Source organism: Sminthopsis crassicaudata, chromosome 4, assembly GCF_048593235.1.
Source record: "Sminthopsis crassicaudata isolate SCR6 chromosome 4, ASM4859323v1, whole genome shotgun sequence".
Taxonomy (NCBI): domain Eukaryota; kingdom Metazoa; phylum Chordata; class Mammalia; order Dasyuromorphia; family Dasyuridae; genus Sminthopsis; species Sminthopsis crassicaudata.
The window spans coordinates 321,297,103-321,323,633 of NC_133620.1; the positions used below are offsets into that span (position 1 = coordinate 321,297,103).

General features: G+C 40.5%; 2 protein-coding genes across 10 annotated transcripts in view; one reads left to right on the forward strand and one right to left on the reverse strand.

The window, feature by feature from the left end:
• RFNG (RFNG O-fucosylpeptide 3-beta-N-acetylglucosaminyltransferase) lies at positions 1 to 25,492 on the reverse strand. 2 transcript variants are annotated; one of them, XM_074260493.1, is made up of 8 exons: positions 24,769 to 25,492; positions 21,817 to 21,865; positions 19,242 to 19,344; positions 18,860 to 19,013; positions 17,985 to 18,073; positions 17,716 to 17,881; positions 1,597 to 1,682; positions 1 to 1,168 (listed from the first exon to the last, which is right to left on the reverse strand). In XM_074260493.1, exons 1-8 carry the CDS (start codon positions 25,135 to 25,137, stop codon positions 1,102 to 1,104), a joined length of 1,083 nt encoding a protein of 360 aa, XP_074116594.1. In that variant the 5' UTR covers positions 25,138 to 25,492; the 3' UTR covers positions 1 to 1,101. The 2 variants fall into 2 exon arrangements, with proteins under 2 accessions (XP_074116594.1, XP_074116593.1); XM_074260492.1 differs by having other exon boundaries at positions 1,597 to 1,713; positions 17,678 to 17,881; positions 24,769 to 25,480.
• The window catches only part of GPS1 (G protein pathway suppressor 1), a 7,709-nt gene continuing 6,655 nt past the window's right edge, over positions 25,478 to 26,531 (forward strand). For 3 of the 8 annotated variants that reach the window (XM_074260485.1, XM_074260486.1, XM_074260488.1), the window contains exon 1: positions 25,484 to 25,598. In XM_074260485.1, the coding sequence (XP_074116586.1) occupies positions 25,533 to 25,598 (66 nt within the window). In that variant the 5' untranslated portion in view covers positions 25,484 to 25,532. Of the gene's footprint in view, positions 25,599 to 25,772; positions 26,191 to 26,531 lie in introns of those variants that run through there. The other 5 variants (XM_074260482.1, XM_074260483.1, XM_074260487.1 and 2 more) reach the window with 4 other exon arrangements.

Sequence of the window (26,531 nt, forward strand, 5' to 3'; positions counted from 1 at the left end):
TTAACTTTAAATATTATTTATTTGGCTGAAAAACATGAACTGGTTGGTTGGGTTGATGGGCTCTCTGGCTATGGATATCTATGATCTTCAATACTGGCTGAATTAGCTTGGGAGCACACAGGAGGATGACAATACACCCTTTCCTTCCCATTCCACCCAGTTCTTGGAAGATTCAAAGGGTAAAGGAAAAATAGAAAACAAGGAGCAGATTGCGGGAAAAGCCCATTTTTTAAACCCTGGCTCAGGTTCAGGGCAGATCAAGGCTCCTTAGCTTTCCCTCAGTGCCCCAGGAAGGATGGGAAGAAGTCTGAGACAGCCAGAAAGCTAAGTGTCTTATCTGGTCCTCATCCATGCCCCCAGTAACTTTTGAGTAGAGGGGGACTTGGAGGTAGCTATCGAGAAGAACGGCTGCTCCCTTGTCACCAGACCCTCTTCAAATCTGTACCTATTTCAAAGACAGCATAACCCTAAATGGTCCTGGGCTGCCCTTCAAAGAAAAATGAAATCGTGGCCTGTAGCTCATCCAGTCTTCAAGGGCCCCTCAAGGGCCAGCAGCTCAAAGGTCCACCTCAAAGGGTGACTGATCAAAGGCTCTGGTTAATCAAGAATGATAAGCTCAACATGCTACTAGAAGCTCAGTAAACTGAGGCCCTGCCCTGTTTCTATTAAGAAAAGGGCTGCTAGTGCACAGGCCTGTTAATCCTGATAGACCACACCTGCCTTTACTTTTCTGTGCGATCATATGGGGTATGATCTCTTCCAGGATAGAGACCCCATCTTTTCCCTCCCTGGCTCTCTCCAGAGTTCAATGCAGGGTCCCAAATGAGCGCCAAGTACGCTCCTTGATTGGCACCTCTAGTTAACTTCTGCTTACATCCAGGCCTTCTCCAGATCAGCTATGACCCTGAGGAAGCCTGTGAAGATGAGAGAAGGAGAAAAAAGGTTCAATAGGCTCCATCATACTGCTGGTATCTGATACAGGCACAGGATTTCTCCTTGGCAGAAGCCAACAAGTCCATCTTCTCTACTTCCCATAAATGAGATCAGATCATGCCTCAGGATGGGTTTGTTTCCAAAATCAGACACTTCCTGGATTAGGGGTCACAGTGGCTTCTTCAGGGGACACCAAGTAGTGTCAGGGTAGAGAAGGCAATGGATGGATTTAAACCTGAAGAGAAGAAACAAGAGGTGATTAAGCGTCTTGTAGGACTGAGCTTTCCCAGATCACTCTCTTTTTTTGTTTTTTTGGTAGAAATATATGTTAAATCCAATATATGCATATATATTTACACAATTATTTTGCTGCACAAGAAAAATCAAATCAAAAAGGAAAAAAAATGAGAAAGAAGACAAAATACAAGCAAACAATAACAAAAAGAGTGAAAATGTTATGTTATGGTTCATACTCAGTTCCCATTGTTCTCTCTCTGGGTGTAGATAACTCTCTTCATCACAAGATCATTGGGACTGGCTTGAATCATCTCATTGTTGAAGACAGCCACATTCCCAGGTCACTCTCACTGGTGACCTACACACACACACACACACACACACACACACACACACACACACACACACACACACACACACACTCACCTTGTGGGATCCTGTTGCAGGCTGAAGGCACCACCCACACTTACTACATTCCTCCGATTCTCCGGGCCCCCGTAGCTCAGAGTAATCTGGGAGAGGCAGAGGGCAGATGATGAGAGTCTGTGCCTGACTGAGGAAGGTGTTTAAGAAGCTATCTTCCTGCTTTTCTGTAGCATAATTCTCAGCGATTGGGCCACCCTGGGTTGAATAAGTCCCTTAGTAAAAGAGTCAGAGCTATATTTGTGAATGAGAGAGAAATAATAGTTCAAAGAAACAAAACTAGGAATCAGAAGACCTGTATTTAAGACCTAGTGCTACTGTTTGCTATATGACTAAACGTCTCACTATCTAAGGCTCAATTTTCTCATTAGTAAAATGAGGAAATAATATGTGTACTTGGTCATCAATGAACATTTTTGTTAAAAGCTGAAATCAGCTTAACAAAGAGAGCCTCCATTCAAGCCTGGGAATGTGGGCTAAAAATTCATGAATCTAGAGCCCCCTAAAGGAAACACTGCTTTTTTTTCTTCCTTTTTTTTATGTCTGGCTTTTTATTGTTTTGTACATTGTTTATTAAAGAGAGGTAGATTAATACAATGAATGGAAAATCAACTTCAAAACTATGAAGATCTAGTCTGACACAGAGTGGCTAATGGGGCTCTGGACAAGTCATTTAAACTCTCAGGGCTAGAATGCAAGTGACAATGACATCCTAGGTTTGATCCCTAGTCCTACACAAGAAAAGGAAGATCTGCAACATATATTACCCTTGTGGGTACTGAGGGTCTCAACAGGACTCCCTTCCCTTCACAGATCATATTTTAGGCAAGCTTTGAAAAGTGCATTTTAGGATTTGCTAATTTTACACAAATGTACTGACTTTCTTCTTCAGTACTCTCCTCTTACTTTAATCACTTTACTATGGTTGCAAAACAAAAATTTCAAACAGTTCCTGGAATTAACCTGATTCTCATTGTTTTGTATTTATTTCATCTCATAAAGACAGGAGCTTAACAAATGTTAATTAACTGGCTGACAAAGAAGATTCAGTCTTCTCCCTTGTATAAAATAACTATGCTAAAGATCTTTGTAACAATTATGCATTCTTTTTCTCTTGTCATATTTATAAGATTATAAGTCATTCCTCAGTTAATAAGTGGTCAAAGGATATGAACAGGCAGTTTTCAGATGAAGAAATTAAAGCTATCTATGGTCACATGAAAAAATGCTCTATTAGAAAAAATGCAAATTAAAACTACATCTATCGGATTGACTAACATGACAGAAAAGGAAAATTACAAATGTTGGAAAAGATATGGGGAAACTGCAACACTAATGCATTTGCTGGTAAAGTTGTGAACAGATCCAAATAGTTGGGGAGCAATTCGGAACCATATCCAAAGGGCAACCAACCCTTTATCTAACAATACCACTACTTAGGTCTATATCTCAAAGAGATCATAAAAATGGGATAAGGAACTATACAAAAAATATTTAGAGCAGCTATTTTTTATGGTGGCAAAGAAACTGAAAAGTGAGGGGAGACCCATCTAATGGGAAATGACTGAACAAGCTATGGTATGTGAAACATAATGTAATGTTCTTTAAGAAATGATAAGCAGATAGATTTCAGAAAGAGCTTACAAGAAAGACTTACATGAACTGATGCTAAATGAAATGAGCAGAACCAAGAGAACACTCTACACAATAACCACAACATCTATCCACATCTAGAGAACTATGGCGTCTGAATGCAGATCAAAGCGTTGTTATTTTTCACTTTTTTTTCCACTTTCTTGTGGTTTTCCCCTTTTTTGTTCTGATTCCTGTATATGTATAATCTATATTAGATTGCTTGCTGTCTTGGGGCAGGGTGGGGGGTGAAAGTAGGGAGGGAAAAAAATTTGGAACTCAAAATATTACAAAAATGAAGATTGAAAACTATCTTTACATGTAATTGGAAAATAAAAAAATCAAAATTAAACAAAAAAAAAGAAAATGTTGTTTTTCATGAATAGCCTTTGAAATGATAGCCTGTGATGATACAGTGATATTAACGACAATAATGGCAGCTGCCATTACAATTGATTTAATAATTATTGGTAAAGCTGAAAGATGTCATTTTGGCATATGCCCCTCAAAGGAGTGAATGGTAGAAAGGTTCCATATGTTTCAAAATATGTAAAGAAGCACTTTTTGTGGTTTTCAAAAAAAAAAAAAAAAAAAAAAAAAACAGAAAGAAAACAAATAAAAACAGTGGCTGAACACCACATATAAGATTTAATAGAATTATTTTTTAATATTATTGATACTGAAGTATTTGTGTTCAGAGATGGCAAAGGAAACCCTGTGTGGTCTCTTGGTCCTTCTGTCCCATGACAGTAGCAGGGACATTAATTAAAAGAGGATATTCTATCTGTCTATTTGTCTCATCCTTCTTTTCTCCAGACTCCTTTTTGGACCACTCAGATAGTGTCTACGAGTATATGGCAGCAGGCACATACCCTCCTCAGGCCTCTGGCTGAATCTTTAGTTTTATTTCCTTCTTGAGCACAGATGACCAAATGTGGATCCTGAGGGCTATTTCTAATCTAGATTGATTGGAAACTTTTGAGTTTGAATGGTTGGGAAGTCTTGAGTCCTCTCTCCAAGTGCAATCTGTACTTTAGGAGAATCCCCAAGAAACCACTATAGCCCTTCTTGAAAGTGATCAATATTGGCTAAGATGACAGGAACAAATAACAATGAATGTTGGAGGGGCTGTAGGAAAACTGGGACACTGATGCATTGTTGGTGGAGTTGTGAAAGAATCCAACCATTCTGGAGAGCAATCTGGAATTATGCCCAAAAAGTTATCAAAATGTGCATACCCTTTGACCCAGCCATACTACTACTGGGCTTATATCCCAAGGAAATACTAAAGAAGGGAAAGGGACCTGTATGTGCCAAAATGTTTGTGGCAGCCCTTTTCATAGTGGCTAGAAGCTGGAAGATGAATGGATGTCCATCAATTGGAGAATGGTTGGGTAAATTATGGTATATGAATGTTATGGAATATTATTGTTCTGTAAGAAATGACCAACAGGAGAAATACAGAGAGGCTTGGAGAGACTTACATCAACTGATGCTAAGTGAAACGAGCAGAACCAGAAGATCATTATACACTTCAACAATGACACTGTACGAGGATGTATACTGATGGAAGTGGATATCTTCAACATAGAGAAGAGCTAATCCAATTCCAATTGATTAATGATGGACAGAATCAGCTACATCCAGAAAAGGAACACTGGGAAATGAGTGTAAACTGTTACTTTTACCTTCTGAATCCAATTCTTCCTGTGCAACAAGAAATTTGGTTCTACACACATATATTGTATCTAGAATATATTGTAATATATTTAACATGTATAAGACTGCCTGCCATCTGGGGGAGGGGGGTTGGGGGAGGAAGGGAAAAAATCTGAACAGAAGTAAGTGCAAGGGATAATGTTATAAAAAATTACCCATGCATATGTACTGTTAAAAAAAAAAAAGTTATAATTATAAAATAAAATAAAAATTTAAAAAAAAAAAAAAAAAGAAGAAGAAAGTGATCAATATTGACAGGCTTGCCAGAAGATACAGACCTAGAGGAAATAGTTTGACAGTACAAAGCCAAAGTAAGGGAACTAAAGAGTTAGTTTAACAGTTTTACCAAATGCTTCCTGCATTGAGGTTGTAAGTTTCAACTTCCTGGGTAAATATAACAGTAATTCTAAGTTACTGATGTCTAAGTTCTCCTGGTAATATGTCCTTAGTGTGTCTAGCTTTAAGAAAGCCATTTATTTTTTTCTAACAAAAAAAAATTTCTATCTTCTACTGTGTTTACATAGCATATTGAGTACTGCTCTATTTTCTTTTAGAGAGACACTACACATAAATTCTGTTTTATCTCCAGCACTTCAAATGCTGTTATGTATTTTAGGTGCTTAATCAATACTTGTTAAAACAGAATAATTACGCAATCATAATGTCTTGTTCTGATTTCTCACTGGGGATTGGAGGTGGCTTTGATAAGTGGTCCTATAAAGTCGAGAAGGACTGCAGATCTGCCCTGGGAAAGCAATCTTCCTTAACTGATGAAGAGATGAATTATTCTCACACTGACTCCTAGAGTTTTTATTTGTGTTGGTGGAAGGAACAGCCACATTGAGGAATAAATGACTAAGCATACCTTTTGATATGCTACTTATACATATTTAGGCACAGTCAATGGGAGTAGGGCAAAAATTATGCACAAGTAATTTATGTTAAATTTCAAATATTTTTCTAGAAAGCTCAAATTAAGCTGTACATAGTAAAGTTTCAAAGGCAGTGTTTTTCTGTTTTTACAAGAATGCAGGGTTTAATGTTCAAAAGTTGATACATTTGTGTTTCAGACAGTTATCTGTATAAAAGGTCCCAAGAGATAGATGAGAGGCTATTAGAAATTAGAATTACTAAAGAGAATACAATTAACCAAGACAAAGATCACCAAGCTAAGAACAGTTAGTTCCATTATTGATTTCAAGGATAATGGGTAAATTCACCTAGGATAACCTAGCATGAAGCATTGAGTATTTTACATAGTAAAATGACACAGGAAATACAGCCTTCCAGAATTGGAAACTAGAGACCGTTCAAAAATTTTAATACCAGACATCCAGACAGCTAAGTGGCAGAGTGGATAAAGAATTGGCCTAGAGTCAGAAAGAAGTTCAAATCTGAACTCAAACTTACTAGCTATGTGATCCTGGCCAAGTCATTTAATCCCTATGTGCATAAAAATGGGAAAAAGTAACAGCAAAGTAACTGCAGCATCTTTGCCAGACAATTGGTCTATGGAATCAGGAAGAATTGGACCTGATTAAGCAACATCAGAGACCTGGCTCACTCTGGCTGTGGACATGAACATATGAATCCATTAAAGGTTAAGTATAAAGGACAATTTGTGAGAATGGCACAGTAAAACACACTAAAACGACTAATGGGTAATTTATACTTTCCATATTTCAACTTGTAATATAGGGCTAGTTTTCTGGAGGACTTCCATATGGGCCTTGGTTTCAGCTGGATAGTCACCACAAAGATAGACAGGAATAGAATCTAATTAAAGTCTTTATTGTCTCCTTCACAGTCTGTGTCTGTCACAGTCTGAACCCAGTCTTGATCTTAGTGGAGGAGTGTAGGAGGCAGGAGAGCCACCAGGAGGATGGTCAAAGATGGAAGATCTCATTTCCAGTCCTCTCAGCCCTTAAATACCTTAGTATGATTACATCATTACAGCACACTATGTATGTGTGAATTAGAGAACCATTACATCACTATACTAAGTACTAAGTATATGTATACTAAAGATCAATTACACCGAGTTAACACCTTGTTATAAGCATCCTTATTTCAATTATACTTCTTCAAAGTTCGGGCCCTCTATATCAACTCACAAAGAGAACACAGATTACCACCAGCTTCAATAGTTTGTCAAAAATTTCTAATTGTAAAATGTTCAATCTACATGTAAGCTACCATGATGTGGAAGAAAAGATACTAGAATGAGGATCAGGAGTTTAAGTCTAGTCTCTGCTATTTGTGAGCTGAGGTCTTAGAGAAGTCAATGAAACAGTATCTGGCATACAGTAAGTGCTTAACAAATATTTATTAACCAAAACTCCTTGAGTCTCATATTTCATTAAAAAAAAAAAAAAAAAAAAAAAAATATATATATATATATATATATATGTATAGACCAGATAACTTCTATGATCCTTCCATCTCTAACATTTAATGATTCTATGAGTCAAGAAACTCAGATTTGAATCCTGGCTCTTGCTATTAGCTCACCACCTCAACTGTAAATTAAAGGTGTACTAGATGCACAAGAAGCTTAATATGTTTTATTACAGGGTAGATGCAGGACATCTAATTTTGGGGGGCAAATATTTATGGAATCCCGATGCATAAAGACATTAATTTTTATTTAGCAAACTAAAGAAATTAAATTTAATTTAAAATTAGGACTTTAAAAAATACACTTTAAAAAATAAGCAATTCCCCCTTCCCCCAAAGCCATTAGCTTGGCAAATCATATACCTACTCCTATCACTAGATGTCTTAAAGTCCTTTTTTGGCACCAAAAGTAAGATTCTTCCTGTACAGGCTGCTAAGGTATTAGGCAGTCACATAGGACACTGCTGCCCTCTACTGGAAGGTCTGAGCAGTTAATGATCCTTTTCTCTATGAGACCTTCACACACTCTTACCCATATTTCTAAAACTTAAACTATCCTTGAAAGTATCAGGCTTTGCACTTCTGTGGCTAGACCTGCTATTTTCTTGTGAGTACACCGTCCATCAATGGAGCTGACGACTCCAATAACTTCACATATAATTCCATAAAGTCTCGAGTATAGCCTCTACCTGCTGGCTTCTTCTCTACTTAATCTATCTCAAGGCCTACCAATGGAAGGTTGGCCATCTGTTGTTTTGCTCTTGATATGTTTGGCTCCCCCATTTCTCTCAGATTCCTTTTGTCCATTCCAAGTCATTTTTAGCAACATGCAAAAACTGCTTATTACCATCATGTCTATTTCCCTTTGAGTTACTTGTAATTTTAGCCCTTCTGTCATCATGATACTCTGTTTCGCAGCCATATAGAATCTGGGGAAGCTTATATGATTTGAAAAAGGACTTCTGGGACAGCAAACTACTGGGGTCATGGAAAGCAAGCACCTCGTACATTCCTCATACGTGGGCCAGATCCCTTCCTCCGGGACCATTCACTTTGTAGCATCCATACAAGAAACATAAGAAAAGAGATAAATTAATTCCAAGGAAGGGTGCCCAGCTCACTATACATCAGTCTAGGTAATGTAAGTTTTTCAATCCTGTTGATCTTATGAAGATGGGGGCAATCTCTTCCACAGAAATGTAAATTTTGCTGAAGGGACTTATACAGTATTCCAAGCTAGATATGCTTTTGTATGATGTTATCTATAGGGCACTATATATAGAAGCATTTGGAGAAGTTACCATCAGCAGAGAATTCTTTAGAGAACAGAATCCAACACACTGGTAAACATCTTTGATGAGCATTTATCCTTTGTTTCAACTATTATTTAATATCAATAGTCAATGTGTTACATTTATCACTGTAGTCTGTCCAGCTCTCAGTTAGCAGCTAGTACGGGGTTTGAAGTCAGAAAGATACACATTCAAATTTGATCTTGGACACTTCAGCAGCTGTCTCTGAGAAAGTCCCTTAAAATGCTTCAGTTCTCTCAACTGCAAAATGGACATGAGAATAAATCCTATCTTTCAGAGTTGTTGTTACAACAAAAATGAGAACATAATTGTAAAGCAATTTGCAAACACTGAGTGCTATAAAGTGCTATTATTAATTTGCATGACAAACCCAGTTTGAGAGCCTTCAAAGTTTTATCTTGCTCTGTAAAAACTAAATCTTGATTAAAAATGGCACTGGGAACCACAGCAGGACACAGTTCCAACTTTGCACCCAGGCACCAGACCCAGGAAAGCTAGGCAAGAGGCCTGACTAGCGTGCTCTCCAAAATCTCAGTTAGGCCTAGCAGGACTAATGGGAACTCTGCTAAAAACAGTTTCATCCAGTTCCAATGATCAACCATGATGATCAAGTTTTCCAGACTGTCTTGATTATTTTGAGTCTTGATGGAAACTCAGTCTTTCCAGTCTTTAAGATATTCTCAATATCTCAATATATATCCTGCTTTTATTTTTTCCTCCTCCCTTGAAATCTTAATAGTCTTGTTCCCCTCGAACAAGTGGTGTTCAATCACCAATGATTCTGCCTTACCCAGTTGTATTTGTTTGTGCTATTCAGGTAATCAAACAGCAAATCTCTATTACTTGTGATGGATAGCTTATCGTTGTTGCTCCATGTCAAGAACCAAATCTTTAATATATTATTTTTATAATATTCTTTTACAATTATGCTCTTTCAAATCTATTTCATATTTCTACTCCATATTATCACTTCTTGTACTTTTATTACCTCTTCAAGATCATGGAAGGAAGTGGAACTAATGGCTGATTAAGCAACATGAAAAGATAAAAAGAAGGGGACTTTTAATTAAGATGTACAAATAGAGGCTCTGGGGAAAGTGGGAGGGTGGACATAAAAACTCTGAAAGGAGACACTAAACTCTATTTGGATTTTGAAGACAGATGTTCCAAGAGAGGTGGAATCTATGAAAAGTCAGTCCAAATAGGGCCTGACTACCCTATGCAAGAGCTTGGGAAGAGGTGATGTCTGACTCTGGAACAAAAAGTCAAGTCAAGAACTAAGGCTAGAAACAGGAATAAAAGGAGGACACTGAACACAATGAGAAATGATCAAGGGATGCCCACAAGGTCAACAAACTTAGAAGAAACTCAACAAAAATCCACTAGCACAGCATCAGAGCTACAAAAAGCTTGAGATTAAAAAAAAAAATTGAATATGCAAAATAAGAGTTGTAGAAGAAAGTACTGGAAGAATAGCTAAGGAAAAATAGAAACCTCACCAAAGTAACAGGATCCCTGAAAATTAGAAGAGAACAAAGAACTCCAAAAAAATTTTTATTAAGAGCAAAAGATTACAAAAATTGGAGAAAATTTAAGATGAAAACAACTAAGCAACTAAAAAATAGGTGGGAGATATACTCTCTGAAAACCATGATCTCCCTAAATAGCTCTCAAAAAAGCCCAGAAGCTGTCCAGATTGACTGGAATCAGAAGATTGACAGAATGAGAAGTGAAAATAAAAAGAATCTACCAGATGATTTTCTGACAGTTGCCCTAAAACAAATAGTCCCATGAAGTCCAGAGTTTCCAAGTCAAAGAAAAAGTCAGCAAGAATCTTCAAGGACCAAGGAACTAAAGTCAGGACTACAATAAGACTTAGCAGCAACTACGACAAAAAGGGAAGAAAAAATTCAGAATAAGAGCCCAAAGTGCAAAAGATAACAAAGAAAGACCTTTAATGAAAGAGAAGAATTTTAAATAATAATTAAAAAATGATTAAAAAGGGGGCAGCTAGGTAGATAGAGCACTGGCTCTGAAGACAGGAGGACCTGAGTTCAAATCCTGCCTCAGACACTTAACACTTCCTGGCTATGTGACCCTGGGCAAGTCACATAACCCCAATTGCCTCAGCCAAAAAAAAAAAAAGAAAAAAAAAGAAAAAAAAAGAAAGAAAGAAAGAAAAAATGATTAAAAAGACCAGAGCTGGGAAAATTTGAATTGAAAACATAGGAATCAAGTAATACATTTGAACTTTAGAAAGAGCCTAAGCAAGGAGCAAGCACTTACATTCCAATAGAGGGAGAAAAGATAAATGTTCCTTCCAATTTCAAAAAGTGAGAGGAAGTTAAGACAAACGAAGTAATAACTTGGTTTGGTTTTTATATTCCTCGGGGAAAAGACAAGTAAAAAAAAACTTTAGCTTCAGTTTCACAGAAAGGATTGCAAAGATTAAAAGAAAAGAATAAGTGTAAGAATTAGTGAAGAGTGCTGATTGGGGGAGAGAGAAGGAGAAGGAATACAAAGAAAGCAGAACAGATCTTTGCAGAAACAAAAATTCAAAAAGTTTTGAAATGAGGGGCCAGAGCAAAATTTCTTATGCTTAAAAAGAATTTTTTGGAAGCAGGGGTAGCAATTACGATCTCAAAGTAACAACAAAAATAGCTATAAGAAACAAAATATTTTGCTAAGAACTTCACTGACTTAGAAATGAATCCTGGAAGACTTATTTTACATTCTTGAAAGAACAGGGGGTCCAGACTAGTATAGTGAAAAGTCTGATGACCTGGAGTCACAATGACCAATTTTAAATCCTGCCTTCTCTCGACCTCAGTATACTCATCTATAAAATGGAGTTAATAAATAGCACCTACCTTACAAAGTGGTTGTGACAACCAAATGAGACCTCATTATGGTACTTTATATACCTTAAAGTGCTAGATAATTGCTAGCTAGAATTATTATTAGAGGGAGAAATAGCAAGATTATAGTAGCCCCTAACTTAATCAAATAATGTTGAAAAGATAGATAAGAAAGAAATTAAGGATCCAAATAGAATTTCAGAAAAGTTACATATAATAGCCTTCTGGTAACTACTGAAGAGGGATGAAAAGTTATGTTATTTTTCAGTGGTACATGGCAGATTTGCAAAAACTGACCACCTAATAAGATATGAAAATCTCAAATACAGAAAAGCAGATTATCAAGCAAATTCTTTGTTGATCATAATGCAACAAAAATTATAACAAAGGCTATTTGAAGAAAGGATTTAGATTAAATGGAGGTGACTACTATTACTATTACTACTACTACTACTAGCAAATAGCTAACATTTATTGAGCACTTTGAAGTTTGCAAATATATCCTCACAATACCCTGAGGAGAAACAGTAAGTAGATATAAAACTAACAGTCATTCCTAAATAGGAAAATGGTCAAAGGACCAGTCTTTTTTTTTTTGCTGAGGCAATTGGGATTAATTGACTTGCCCAGGGTCACACAGCTAGTGTTAAGTGTCTGAGACACTTTTTGAACTCAGGTCCTCCTGATTTCAGGGCTGGTATTCTATCCACTGTACTACTTAGTCCTCAAAGGACTATTCTTAAGAAAATTAATAAGCACTCACAATCATGAATAAATGCTCCAAGTTTTTAATAATGAGAAATCCAAATCAAAACAACCCTCAAGTTTCACTTATATTCCACAAACTAGCAAAAATGACAAAAAATGGCAACCAGTCAGTGTTGGATGAGTGTGATGAATACAGAGAATCATGGAAAGATCTATAAGAACTGTGAAGAGTAAAATAAACAGAACCAAGAAAACAATATTCTAATTAACTACTATAACAATGTAAATGAAAGAAAAATATACCAAAAATAAATAAATAAAAAGTAAGCACCACAAAATGATAAAGATCAAATAGGACTCAAATGAAGGAATATGAGACAATACCTCCAACCTACCATTCTGTGGAGGTGGAAGGTCTATTGGTGTTACACATTGAACATGTCTTCAGAATTTTTCAATGTGTCAGTTGTGTTGACTTTTTTCCTCTCCAAAAAAGTACTATTGTTGGCAAAGGAAATGAGTAAGGGATGGGCAAAGGAAAGTAACACACAGGATAACTATGGTGATGGTAAGGGAAAAAAAACCAAACTTTTTTTTTTTTTTTTTTAAAGAACTTCTTTTAAAAAAACCATCACCATCACTCTGGGAATGCTATTATTACCCCCATGTTAGAGGTGAAGTATAAAGGAAGAGAGGAATTAATGACTTGTCCAGGATCAAAAAGCTAGCAAGTATCTAAGGCTAAATAAAAATGCAGGTCTTCCTGACTCCTGTTCCATTACTCTAGGTGCCACTGAATAATTTAATCTAATTTAATTTAAATAAAGCATTGGTAAGTCAAAAAACAAATCACAGAAACAGTAAATTCCATCAAAGAAAACAACATAGAAATCATTTATTGGTATGTCACTTAAAGCAACGAAGGGGGTGGGGAGGGAAAAAATTTATGCCTTTAAACACCTTCTCTCAAAAAAGAGAAAAGAACAGATCAAGGAATCAGCCCAGTACTAAAAAACAACAAATTACATCTTTCCCCCGCTAAAGAAGAGTTAGAAATCAGAGATGAATAAAACTGAAAAAACTCTATTGAACTAACAAATAAAACTAATTTCAAACTAATGAAATACAATAGACAAAAGAGAAAAATCAAATTGCCAATATAAAAACTGAAATAGAAGACCTCACAGCAACTGAAGAAGAAACAAAAGAAACTATATTGCCTAGTTACATGCCAGGAAAATCAACAAATGAAATGGGATGAATATATTTGCAAAAAATAAAAAATGCTCAGATTATCAGAATTATAGAGAATTTACATAATCTAAAATCAGAAAAAGAATCTGGAAAAAGCCATAAATGAACTATTGGGGGGGAAAAAATGCATAATGGCAAATAACAGTGATTTTAAAAAGAAGAAAAGAAAAGTGTCAATGGAACATTTTAAAAATACACAGAAGAGTAATATTTAATATTAAAAAAAACAAGCTGAAACAGATTCCTTATTTTATATACAATTCTCTTTTTCACAATTTTAAAATATCAAAAAAAATAAACATAATCTCAAATTTTCTACATTTCTCAGTCAATTGTACCAAGCTAATGATGTGGTCAGTTTCTTTGGAAGCCTGCCTATTAACTTCTCATGTTTTCATCAAGGACATCAGACAAGCATACATAGATTATTTTTACAAAGAGATCAGAGAGACAAAAAAGCTGGCAAATTGGTTGTGAAGTATATGATCAACTGTCAGGTGCCATTTCCCCAAGTATTCAAGTATTTTCCAGGTTTTTCTAGTATGCTCATATATGTGCACTATTTGGCTAAGCTTAACTTCTTAACATGATGACAGACTTAACATATTTACTTTGGTCCATTTCCTGTTTTTCAGAATTAAAATAATCCTTTTAAACAGGTTGGATCTGGATGGCTTTAATCATCAGGGAGAAAATGTCTTTATCCTATTTCCTAATCCAGTATCTATAGTGATGTTTTATTTATCCAATTAATGATCCAACTGCATGCATGCAGTTAATGTTGAAAGAACTTGGACATCCATAATCAGTCGTTCCTGTCTATTAAGACCTGATGCTTTTTTTTTGGTGACACTCTACTACACTCACGACCATGTCTAATGCCCTCTTTTCTTTTGAACAAAATACTTGTGATGTAGACTTTAGAGATGTCTACAAATCCCTGGACACTTTCATATTTTTTAACAGAAAACAGCAATCAACAAAATTAAAGATTTAAATAAACCATATTTTCAATGTAGTTTTTGCCAATGCTATCTTTGTAACTAAGGTCACTGAATACTCAGAGTACATATCAATATATATAATTTATTTAATATATAATTCTATTGGTGCAATCCCCTATGGACAGGGCAGACAGTCTTTGGAAGGTGTCATAACCCAAAATTTTATCATTCTGTTTGTGGCTTTGGTAATGAGCTAATTCAGATAGTGTAGTCTTCAGATAACAAAAAAACAGTAGTATATCACAGAATTTGAAAGCTGGAAGGGATCTCAGCAGCCATCAGATCAAAGTGTGTGTACTACAATATTCCAAATTTGTAGTCCTCTCAAAATTGAAGATCTCCCAGAATGAAATGAAAACCATCCCTTCTTGAGGATACCTGCTCTAATTTCAGACAGCTCAAATGGTTGAAAGTATTTCCTGACAATGAGCCTTAATTTACTTTGCAATGTCCTCCCATTTTTTCTGGTTGTTTGGGGCTAAAAAGAGTGTCATCCATCTTACATACAAAATTACAGATGTGACAGGTAGGATGAGCCACATAACTCACCTAATAAAGCTCATTTTATAAATGAAGAAACTAAGGCCCAGGGGTGAGAAGGGAATTCCCTAAGGTGTTCTCTGGCTCCAGAGTCCACTCATGGCTGCCATGGCAACCCCTGAAGCCTGCTCTTCTCCCTTCAACATTTACTCTTGGCTCACTCTCTGAGGCCTACAAATGTGACCACATCTCCCAAGTCCTTCCAACCTCACCTCCAGGACTCCTGCAATCTGGCATTCAGGCTCACTCAAGTCTGCCCCATCTGATAATTGTTCTCTGTCCTTCTTGTTTCCCTACAGGATCTGCCCCACTTCCTCCCACCTCTGGGTCTGGGGGGGTAGGGGAGTGCCTCTGTTCTTCAGCATCACTCTTCTCTTCTCCTCCTGTCTGACCCCTCCTCTGCAGGCTACTTTTTTGAATCATCTTCCACATCTCACCGCAACCATGGGTGCACCCGCAGGCTCTGCCCTGGACACTCTAATCTCTCTTTACACTTTCTCATTTGGTGATCTCACAGCTCCCATGGGTATAATTACCACCTCCACACAGATGACTCCCAAATAGATACATCTTTCCTGAATGCTCATCTCACATCCTTAAACTGGCAATTGGACATTTTGAACTGGATGCCCAATAAGCATTTTAAAATCACATGTCCCAAACAAGACTTATTATCTTCCCTACATCCCCTAGCCCCACCTCATGCCCCAGGCTATCCTTCTCCCAACTTCTAAGCACCTAAGTTCTCCACTTGACAATCACCTTCCCCACTACCCTGCCCCTCACCAGAGCTTGTTGTCTCTCACTTTTGCACTCATTCAAGCTCTCATCACCTTCTGGACCACTTGGACATCCTCCTTCCTGGAAATTCTGGCTCAAATTCCATCCACTTCAAATTGCCAAAGTAATTTTCTTCAAATACAGGTCTAAACATGTCAGCCTCCCACTCAAACTCCAGTAGCTCCTTAGGATCAAATGGAAATTCCTCTATTTGGCATTTAAGGCCCTGAGAACACAAACTTCTTATAAATAAGGACTGCTTTAGTCTTTGTACTTGTGTTCCCAGGGCCTCATCCAAAACTTGGCACATAGTAGGTACTTAATTGAATGACTGATTTACCATATTGCCCATCCTGCCTTCTTTCCAGTATTATGCTGTACACATCCAGCCTTCCTGAGGTTCCCTCTACAGTACAGACCATCACCTAGTTCTGCACCCTTTAACTGGATGTCTCTCCAAGTCTCCTTAGAATTTACTTGGCCGAAGCATCTCCTTTGTACACAAAGCTTCTCTTGATTCCCCCAATTGCTAGTCTTTTCCCCTCAAAATTACTTAGACATACGCATATATAGCTATGTGGCCTCCCCCAGTAAAAAAAAATGCAAGCTTTTGGAGGATACAGACTGTTTTCTTTTTGTCTGGATTTAGGGTTGAGAACTTGGATTCAAATTCTGGCTTTATGAGTGAGGTGTTCTTTCTACCCACATGACCCCTGGGCCTCCGTTTCCTCCTCCATGTTTTGTTACACTCCTGAGTACTGACACACAAGATAACTCCGCCTGTTCTTGAAGCATGAAGGAGCACAATGAAATCAATTCTGCAACTTTTTCACTGGCCTGAGGTGAGGGTTTGAGGCATCCTTTATGAAGTTGGCTGGACAAGGACAACCACTCATTGGACCCTGTCCTTCACAGTCCCTTCTCCTACACAACTGCCAACTTGAGGTCTGTTTCTAAAGCACCATGGCAACCTGTGGGACTCCTGGAAAAAAGCAAACTCCTTAGCAGGCCCTTGGAAGCCCTTCAGGGCCCACTGATTTCCTCCTTCCCAGGCTAAGCAGGCCCTACTTGCTGGGCCTATGTTCAGGGTCTGCCCAAAATCAGGAGTGCAGTCCTCTTCAATTAACCTTAGAATCCTTTCTTCAAGGCCCCTCTCTCCTCAGGGGTCTCCTAGGGGAAGCTTTCCCCAATATTGCTAGTTCTCTTCCCTTTTTAAAATCTTGTATTTGTCTGTTTAAAAATTGTATAACCCCACTTCAACATAAGCTCAGTGAAATCAAGGATGGCTTTTTGTTTTGCTTTTGTATTCCAGTTAACTAACATAGCACGCTGCATATAGTAAGGACTTATCTTTATCTCTTCCAGTTTCAGTTGTACAAGAATATAAGTAAGAAGAAGGTTCAGTTTTGTTAATGTTGTAAGGGATAGAGTTTAAGGTTTGGAATCAGGAAGGACTGGGTTCAAATCCTGTTTCAGATTGTTACTAGCCAGGTGACCTCAAGCAAGTCCCTACTCTTAGTTACCTCAAATATAAAACAGGTTATAGAGAGTTAATCTTTGGACAACTCCCCAAATCAAAAAGGAATCACAAGAAAATTAAATATGCATGTTCCTGGGTGACCTTTAAAAGATAATTGAAAGTTTAAAGAGCATTAGTGGAATGAGGTCCAATGTGGGGAGGGATTTTATTTTCTTCTTCTGGCCTCAGTCAAGACACCTGGCAGCATATTTACTAGTTCAGGAGTCAGTTCAACAATGACCAGGATCAAGTTGAGAGACTGACACAGATACAAAGAAATAGTCACCCAAGGGAGATAAGTCATTTCTAAGGCACACAAGCTTTGGGGTGGCTGTAGACTCAAGAGTTACCCTTTAAAACTGAGGGCTGGCCAGGACAGAAAGGGCCAGGTGAGATACCTGTCTGAGCAGAGTGTCGGCTGGCAGCCTTTGCAAGTTCTCCAGGTGAGAATGGAAGAGAGTACTATGTAGCAGTTTCACCTGCAGCAGCCCTTCGATGATATAGCCAATGGTGCAGTCATCAGGGAGTCTGACCTTCTCGGCAGTGCTGATGAAGTTACCCAGGCTGAAGGGAAGGAGAAAGGTGCTCAGAGCATGCAGGGGTCTGCCCTTCCCTCTCAACCTGACCTGAATGCTTAGAGCTGGGAAGCCCACAGGCTTCCACTCACCTGGCCCAAGGACTCATTTTGAGGGCAAGACCTCTGCTGATGCAGAACCCAGCTCCTCCTGTGGCAAACCAGAACTTGACTGTAGATGCCTGGGAGGCAAGCAGAGAGAACCCAACATCAAAGGTTGTTGGGTGAAAGGCTTCATTCCTAAGGCCTGGCACATCAGATCCCACCCTCACCCCCCAATTCATTTCCCAAAGCATGCCCTTTGTCTGGAGTTCCTGGTCTGACAAAGCATTGTTGGGTGCAATTTCTCTAAACCTCAGTTTTTTCACTGGTAAAATAAGGACAAGAATACCTGCCTCAAAGAAACAAAACAGATGATACATCTTAAACTATTTTGTGAGACTACAAAGCTATTAAGACATAAATATAAATTCAGGAGATCCTGGTCTTTGATCCCAGGGAAAAATGCTCCCCTTATCACTTTCTTTCCCCCAAGTTCTATCTCTAGCTCCAACCTTGTTTCCCCCAGGAAACTCAAGATTCTACACAGTAATTTCCCACTGGCCATTTTCTAGGTTCTTCCTTTTCAGATCTAGCTGCTCTGGGATGCTTTCATCCTGCCTTCAACTTCCTGGAACATCCCTATCCAGCCTCTTCCTTTCTGCTACTAAATGCTTCTCTATTTCTACCATCTTCAAAAAGCTCTCTTCAGTCTAGTCAGGTCACAGAAGAAAGGGAACATGGAGGGTATCCAGTCCAACTCCCTCACTTTAGGTGACTTGCTCGACTAAGGTAATTCAAGTATAAAAGGCAAATGGCTTTCCAAATAACCTCTCTTCCTAGTCTTAAGTTCTCTTAGTTATTTCCCTTTCCACCCTGATTCTCCCACTTTCAAGAAAAGAGTAAAAATAAGTTTCCAGATCACTCACAGTTCCACTTCCCTGGGCTCTGTCAGCTGCCTCAATAGGGTGATCCAGACTAGGTCGCCCCACATAGACATCCTGACTTGGGGAGAAACCAGAGAGCAGCTGTAGGAGCCCTTTGGAGTTCACATAATTGTCATCATCCACATGGCAGAACCATCTGTGAGGCATGAGAAGGAAAGAAACCCATTAGGCAGGGTAGGAACTATTACCATTGGCAGCCTCAAGAGTCCCAGCTGTTCAGCTCTGGCAGCTGAAAAGATTTCAGAGGGTGTGGGGGTTGGAACTAGAACTGAGGGATAAGGGTCTGTAAAAACAAGCTAACTTCTAGGACTTCATGGCTGGGATTTCTGGAGTTTCCTAATTTTTGTATTGGTAACTCACGTACTTCCTTCCTGACTCAATGAACTTGTCATATTCCACAGACATCTTGCAGCAGAGTGCCTGGCGTGTGTGCATGGCAGAACAATTGGTGTTGATGACATGATCTCCTAGATAGAATAAGAGATGAATGAATAGGAGGGGAGGCAAGATGGCAGTCAATTCCAAGGTTACTTCAAAACATGACATTTGAGTATGACATCTTAAAAGTGGCAACTTGTTATAGTTTAGAAAGCTGACTTTGGAATTAAGATGACTTGAACTCAAATCCTGGCCTCTTGGCCAGTCATCTTTTATATTCAGTGCCCCCCAGAACGCTCTAAGACTTTTTATGCAAATGAGTTGACAATATGAAAAATGGATGGAAGAGAAAGTCTCCATACTGAAAATTACTATCAATGAAATCACAAGTCCTGATCCACAGTATATTCCCAGCCATAGGCATAAACTAAAAATACTGTTGAAGTGGAAATCAGAAAAGAAAACTCTGAGAGCAGAACACAGCTGCTTGGTAAATTCTGTTGCCTATTTCTACTTCCCAGTTCATATGGCATCCTGGAGGCCAGCCAAACATTAGGGCTCAATATAATCTATACCTCTTATGTTTTAGTTCTGGAGTATATGTAGTCAAGTGATTTATTTATTAAAAAATAACTTTTTTTTTTTTTTTTAATAGGAAAGGGGCAGTGATGACCTTTATAATTCTTGAAAATTCTATCCAAAGGCTTGGTGTCATAAAAAACAGATCCAGGCTCTTGTGTGAAACCAATCACTGTTTTAGTGAGTTAAAGGTTCTGATAAAGGACTCATCTAGAAAATATACAGAGAACTGACTCTAATTTATAAGAAATCAAGCCATTCTCCAATTGATAAATGGTCAAAGGATATGAGCAGACAATTTTCAGATGATGAAATTGAAACTATTTCCACTCATATGAAAGAGTGTTCCAAATCACTACTGATCAGAGAAATGAAAATTAAGACAACTCAGAGATACCACTACACACCTGTCAGATTGGCTAAGATGACAGGAACAAATAATGATGAATGTTGGAGGGGATGTGGGGAAACTGGGACACTAATACATTGTTGGTGGAGTGTGAAAGAATCCAACCATTCTGGAGAGCAATCTGGAATTATGCCCAAAAAGTTATCAAACTGTGCATACCCTTTGGTCCAGCAGTGCTGCTACTGGGCTTATATCCCAAAGAAATACTAAAGAAGGGAAAGGGACCTGTATGTGCAAAATGTTTGTGGCAGCTTTTTTGTAGTGGCCAGGAACTGGAAAATGAATGGATGTCCATCAATTGGAGAATGGTTGGGTAAATTTTGGTATATGAAGGTTATGGAATATTATTGTTCTGTAAGAAATGACCAGCAGGAGGAATACAGAGAGGGTTGGAGAGACTTACATCAACTGATGCTGAGTGAAATGAGCAGAACCAGAAGATCGCTGTACACTTCAACAACAATACTGTATGAGGATGTATTCTGATGGAAGTGGAAATCTTCAACATAAAGAAGATCCAACTCACTTCCAGTTGATCAATGATAGACAGAAATAACTACACCCAGAGAAGGAACACTGGGAAGTGAATGTAAACTGTTAGCACTACTGTCTTTCTACCCAGGTTACTTATACCTTCGGAATTCAATTCTTAATGTGCAACAAGAAAATTGGATTTACACACATACATTGTATCTAGGTTATACTGTAACACATGTAAAATGTATGGGATTGCCTGTCATCTAGAGGAGGGAGTAGAGGGAGGGAGGGGAAAATTTGGAAAAATGAATACAAGGGATAATGTTATAAAAAAAAAAATTACTTATGCATATATACTGTCAAAAAAAATTTTTTATAATTATAAAATTAATTTAAAAAAAAATACTATATGAGGACGTATTCTGATGGAAGTGGATATCTTCAACAAAGAGAAGACCTAATCCAGTTCCAATTGATCAATGATGGACAGAATCAGCCACACCCAGAAAAGGAACACTGGGAAATGAGTGTAAACTGTTTGCATTTTTTGTTTTTCTTCCCAGGTTATTTTTACCTTCCGGATCCAATTCTTCCTTTGCAACAGCAACAACAACAAAAAAAATTTGGTTCTGCACACATATATTGTATCTAGGATATACTATAACATATTTAACATGTATGGGAATGCCTGCCATCTAGGGAAGGGGGTGGAGGGAAGGAGGGGAAAAATTCGGAACAGAAGGGAGTACAAGGGATAATGCTGTAAAAAAAAAATTACCTATGCATATGTACTGTCAAAAATGTTATAAAAATAATTTTTTAAAAAAGAAGTAAAAAAAAGTAACTTTTTTTTTTTTTTTTTAATAGGAAAGTCATCACAGCCCTTTATAATTCTTGAAAATTCTATCTAAAGGCTTGGTGTCATAAAAAAACAGATCCAGGCTCTTGTGTGAAACCAATCACTATTTTAGTGAGTTAAAACCCATTCTGGTCTCAAGTTCTTGTGTAAGAAAAGCTAAATATCCCTTATCCTCATTACCTGGCAGATGTAATACCAGTATTCAGTACAAATGGATATGATGGGAAACTTAATTACCTGCTCGAAGGCGTAACCCTGGGTCTTCACCATCTGTAAAGATGAAAGTCTGGAGAAAAAAAAAATTAGACCGAAAAGTTTAAAAAGTTTCTGGTAGAAATACTCATTGCCACTGACCCTTGTTAGTTGCACATGTAGCCTACCAAGGCCTGCTCTGTCAAATGTTCTGGTCAGTGTTTTCAAGAATAGAATCAAGGGGGCAGCTAGGTGGTGCAGTGGATAGAGCACCAGCTTTGAATTCAGGAGGACCCGAGTTCGAATCTGGCCTCAGACACTTAATACTTCCTAGCTGTGTGACCCTGGGCAAGTCACTTAACCCCAGCCTAAAATTTAAAAAAAAAAAAAAAAAAGAATAGAATCAGGAGAGATCTGTCTTTAAATAGTACTTCCGGCATTTACTAAATATGAATTTGAGCAACATAACTAACCTTTCTGTCTCTCAGTGTCCTCATCTGTAAAACCAAGTTAATCCCTATAAGTGTCTATACCTCATGGAGATGCCGTGAGGTTAACTTAAAATAATATATTAACACACTAAGAAATTTTAAAGCATTCCATAATGCCAGCTCCTGCAATCTACAGATTACTGATCCCTGTCCTCTCTTCTGTTAGGAGAGTAAAGCTGAACAGATTCATCTTTGCCTTGGTGCAGTCCCAAGGTTATTACACTCTCTTGGCACCCACAGAAACGTTTTCTCCTTCACTTAGTCAAACAACTATCAAGGTTAAAAAGGACCAGAAAAGAATAACCATTGATCTTGACACCATGTACCTCAATCCATTTTCCAATACTGTTCCAACCCACTTGCCTGGTGGTCACACCAGTCTGCTGCTCAAAAATAGTTGAGACCCCACCCTAAATTCCTTAGCCTAATCATTCAAGACTTTCCACAATTCAATCTCAACCTACTTTCCCGGTTTTTGCTCATACTATTCTCTTTCATAAACCAGAACACATGATTCAGCCCATCTGAACTACTTGTCATTTCTTGAACATGCCCTACCCTCTGTCCACACCTGTGTTCATGCTATTTCCTAAGCCAATTTTTGCCAGCCAACAAACTACCCATTATTCAAGGCTCAGCTAAATGCCATTCACTGCCTTATTAGTAACGATAATAACATTTGTATAATATCTATTATATGCCAGTAAGTGTGCTATCTACTACAAAACTTTCCTCAATCTACATAGATGGACAGGCTCTAGTCCTCCCTTAGTATTTTGTACTTCTCCAGTTCCCTTCTCTCTAGCCTATTTACTCATGCAAAAAGTTTATGCAGTGCCTGGTACCTAATGCTTAATAAAGATTTGATCATGTACATTTTTCTCCGCTTCCTGGACAGGAAGGAGCTAGAAGATCTGAGCTATGCCTTACTTTTTGCCTCTTTTCTTGCTTGCAGCCTCCCCAAACAGTATTAAGCATTTAAGAAGATGCTCTACGGAAAGGGACCTGTATGTGCCAAAATATTTGTGGCAGCTCTTTTTGTTGTAGCTAGAAGCTGGAAGATGAATGGATGTCCATCAGTTGGAGAATGGTTGGGTAAATTATGGTATATGAATGTTATGGAATATTATTGTTCTGTAAGAAATGACCAGCAGGAGGAATACAGAGAGGCTTGGAGAGACTTATATCAACTGATGCTGAGTGAAACGAGCAGAACTAGGAGATCATTATACACTTCAACAATGATACTGTACGAGGATGTATGCTGATGGAAGTGGATATCTTCAACATAGAGAAGAACTAATCCATTTCCAATTGATCAATGATGGACAGAATTAGCTACACCCAGAAAAGGAACACTGGGAAATGAGTGTAAACCGTGAGCATTTTTGTTTTGTTTTGTTTTTCTCCCCAGATTATTTTTACCTTCCGAATACAATTCTTCCTTTGCAACAACAACAACAAAATTGCCACAACACTGCACATATATATTGTAGCTAGGATATACTATAAGATATTTAATATGTATGGCTGCCATCTAGGGGAGGGGGTGGAGGGAAGGAGGGGAAAAATTCGAAACAGAAGGGAGTACAAGGGATAATGTTGTAAAAAATGTTATAATTATTAAAAAATTAATAAAAATAAATAAAATAAAATAAAATAAAAAGAAAGCATCTCTGGAGAGAAGCCCCCTTTAGCATGGTGGCAGCCAAACCGTAAGCTTTTAAATGCTTGTTTGCTTGGGGCAGCTAGATAGAGCACCAGCCTTGAATTCAGGAGGACCTGAGTTCAAATCTGGTCTCAGACACTTAACACTTCCTAGCTGTGTGACCCTGGGCAAGTCACTTAATCCCAATTGTCTCAGGAAAAAAAAAAAATGCTTGTTCGCTTGACAAAAATACGTTTAGGATGCAGTTTCTGGTAAAGTAAGCTAAAACCAAATGACAGACCATTGCACTGCCCTGCAGAAGACAGGTGTATGGAAGGGGGAGGCCTGGGAGAGGAATGGAATGTTCAGAAAATGGAAGTTCCCTGTCCCTGAAGCCTTCAGAGAACAGTGCTATATCTGACTGAGGACACACCCCCGTGCACGTATATACCTATGTGTGTATGCACACACGTACACATGCATATATGTGCATGCATGTATACATGCATGTGTAGTTGAATGTTTGTACACATACATATATATAAGAAACTGTTCCCTGTCCACGTATATGCAAAAAATACTCTAGTCTCGTTCCTAAAGTCACTCTGCAGTGCCTTCGATGCGCCACGCTCGGTGCTGCGAAGGTGCCATGTGACTGTGTTCGCCTTCCTCAGGAAGGCCCCCCTAAGCGCCTGCTCTCTGCCAGCTTGGTACGGTAAATCCCTGGGTGCCACCCTCCTGGGCCAGACAGTCCCCTAAACCCAGCCATGAAGGCCAGCTATGTGCCAGGTTCCCTGAGGGCTTCTCCCCTGCTAAGCAGGCCCTGCTCCTCCCGCAGAGGCGGGGAGTCCCTCCAACCTGCTGCTGGGCCCGGGAGATCCAGGTGCGGAAGAGCAGCTCCAGCCGGGACTTGTGATACTTCTTGGTGGTCTTCACCGCGATGAAGATGTCCCTGGGCTCCAGCCTGTCGGGCGTCCGGGGGTGCGCGGCAGGCGCCCCCAGGAGTTGCTGGAGCACGTCCTGCAGGGGCTGGGCCACGCCCCCCTCCTGGGGCCGCGGGGCGCTGGGCGGCTGCTCGCAGGTGGGGGGCGGACGGGGCGGCGGGTGGGCCCAGACCCCCCAGGGAGCCTGGAGGCGGGGAAGGGGCAGTAACAGCAGTAAAAAGGCTCCCAAGGCCACAGACAACACGAAGCAGAGCTTGCCGAGTCCCACGCCAGTGCAGGTCATCCTTCAGCCCCCACGGGCCACGGGCCCGGCCATCGCCGCCTTCCCACCCGTGAGCCCCGGGCCCGGGTTGGGCGGCCGGGACTCCGGACTCCAGGTGCGGCCGCCAGATGGACGCCAAGCACCCAGAGGATGCACGCCTTATCGTGCCTCAGTTTCTCCTCAGTGTTAGGCCCTGATCGCGGCGCGCCCCTACCCCCCGGCGCATGGGGAGGGAGAAGACTAGAGAACGGTAGCGCGAGCTGGCAGAAGCGGTGGCGGCGGGGCCGCGGTGGCGACTTCGGCCCCTTTAAGGGCGTCCCCCGCCGCCCCCGCGGCCGAGCCGGCTTTACTTCCCGTCCCTCCCTGCCCCTCCCCCGTGACCCGGATGTGCTCGTGGCGAGGGCCAGCTGACCCGGATGTGGACGGCGCCGCGGCGGGGTAGGAGGAAGATGCCGCTGCCGGTTCAGGTGTTTAATTTGCAGGTAACGAGCCGAGGGGCGGCGCCGCTCGGCCCGGCCCGAGCCCCGCGGCCCCGCCCCGCCCTGGCTCCGCAGCCCCGGGGCGGTACCGGGAGCCAGTGGGGGGAAGGAGCCCGGGCGGGCGATGTCCCGATTGGGGGGCGGGGGAGGGGACGAGAGGGGCCCCGAGGCGCACCGGCCTCCGCTTCCGCCGGCCCCAGCGGGCAGGACCCGTCACGCCCGGAGGCTCCCGGTATCTGGACTCCTCGCGCGGGGCCGGGGGAGAAGCCTGCGTCGAACGCTTGGAAATCCCCGCGGGGCGGGGCGGCGCGGCCGTCCTGACCCCGGGGTCGCGTCTGGGGAAGGAAGCTCCTGCTCCCGCGCCCTCTCCTTGGGCCGCTTCCACGCCCACCAGCCCTGGGAGTGGGTCCTCCGGCCCGCTGCAGGCCACGCCCCCGGGGCTCGCCGAGGCCGTGACCCTAGAAGGGGGCTCTTGAAGCCGGACAGGGGGCGCCCGAGGGAGATGGTTCGGGTCCGACCGGGCCCAGCTAGGCCCTCGGTAGGCCTTTCACCTCAACCCAGGGACCCAGAATCCTGGAGTCCCCGCTCGCCCGGGGTATGTGATCCTCTGTGGATGGAGCACCCAGGACAGAGGGGGTAGGGCTACCCTCCGAGAGTTTCTGGCCCCTCGTCCCCCCCTCCTCCCCCAGCTTTGCCCCGCCAGGCTGCTGTGCCGGGATTACCGGGACGCAGGCCCCTCCCTCCCTCACTCCCCCTAACCCCCCCACCGCCGCTGGGTGGAGATGTGCGTAGTCACGTTTGTGGCCCCATCCCTAGGACCCTGTGTGGTCCATCCTGGTATGAGCCTCAGGGGGAATCCAGGCGAGTCAGACCTGCCCCAGTTTGGCACTCTGGCCCCATAGGGGGTCTCCCAGTGGTGGAGAGGTGCTCTGGTTC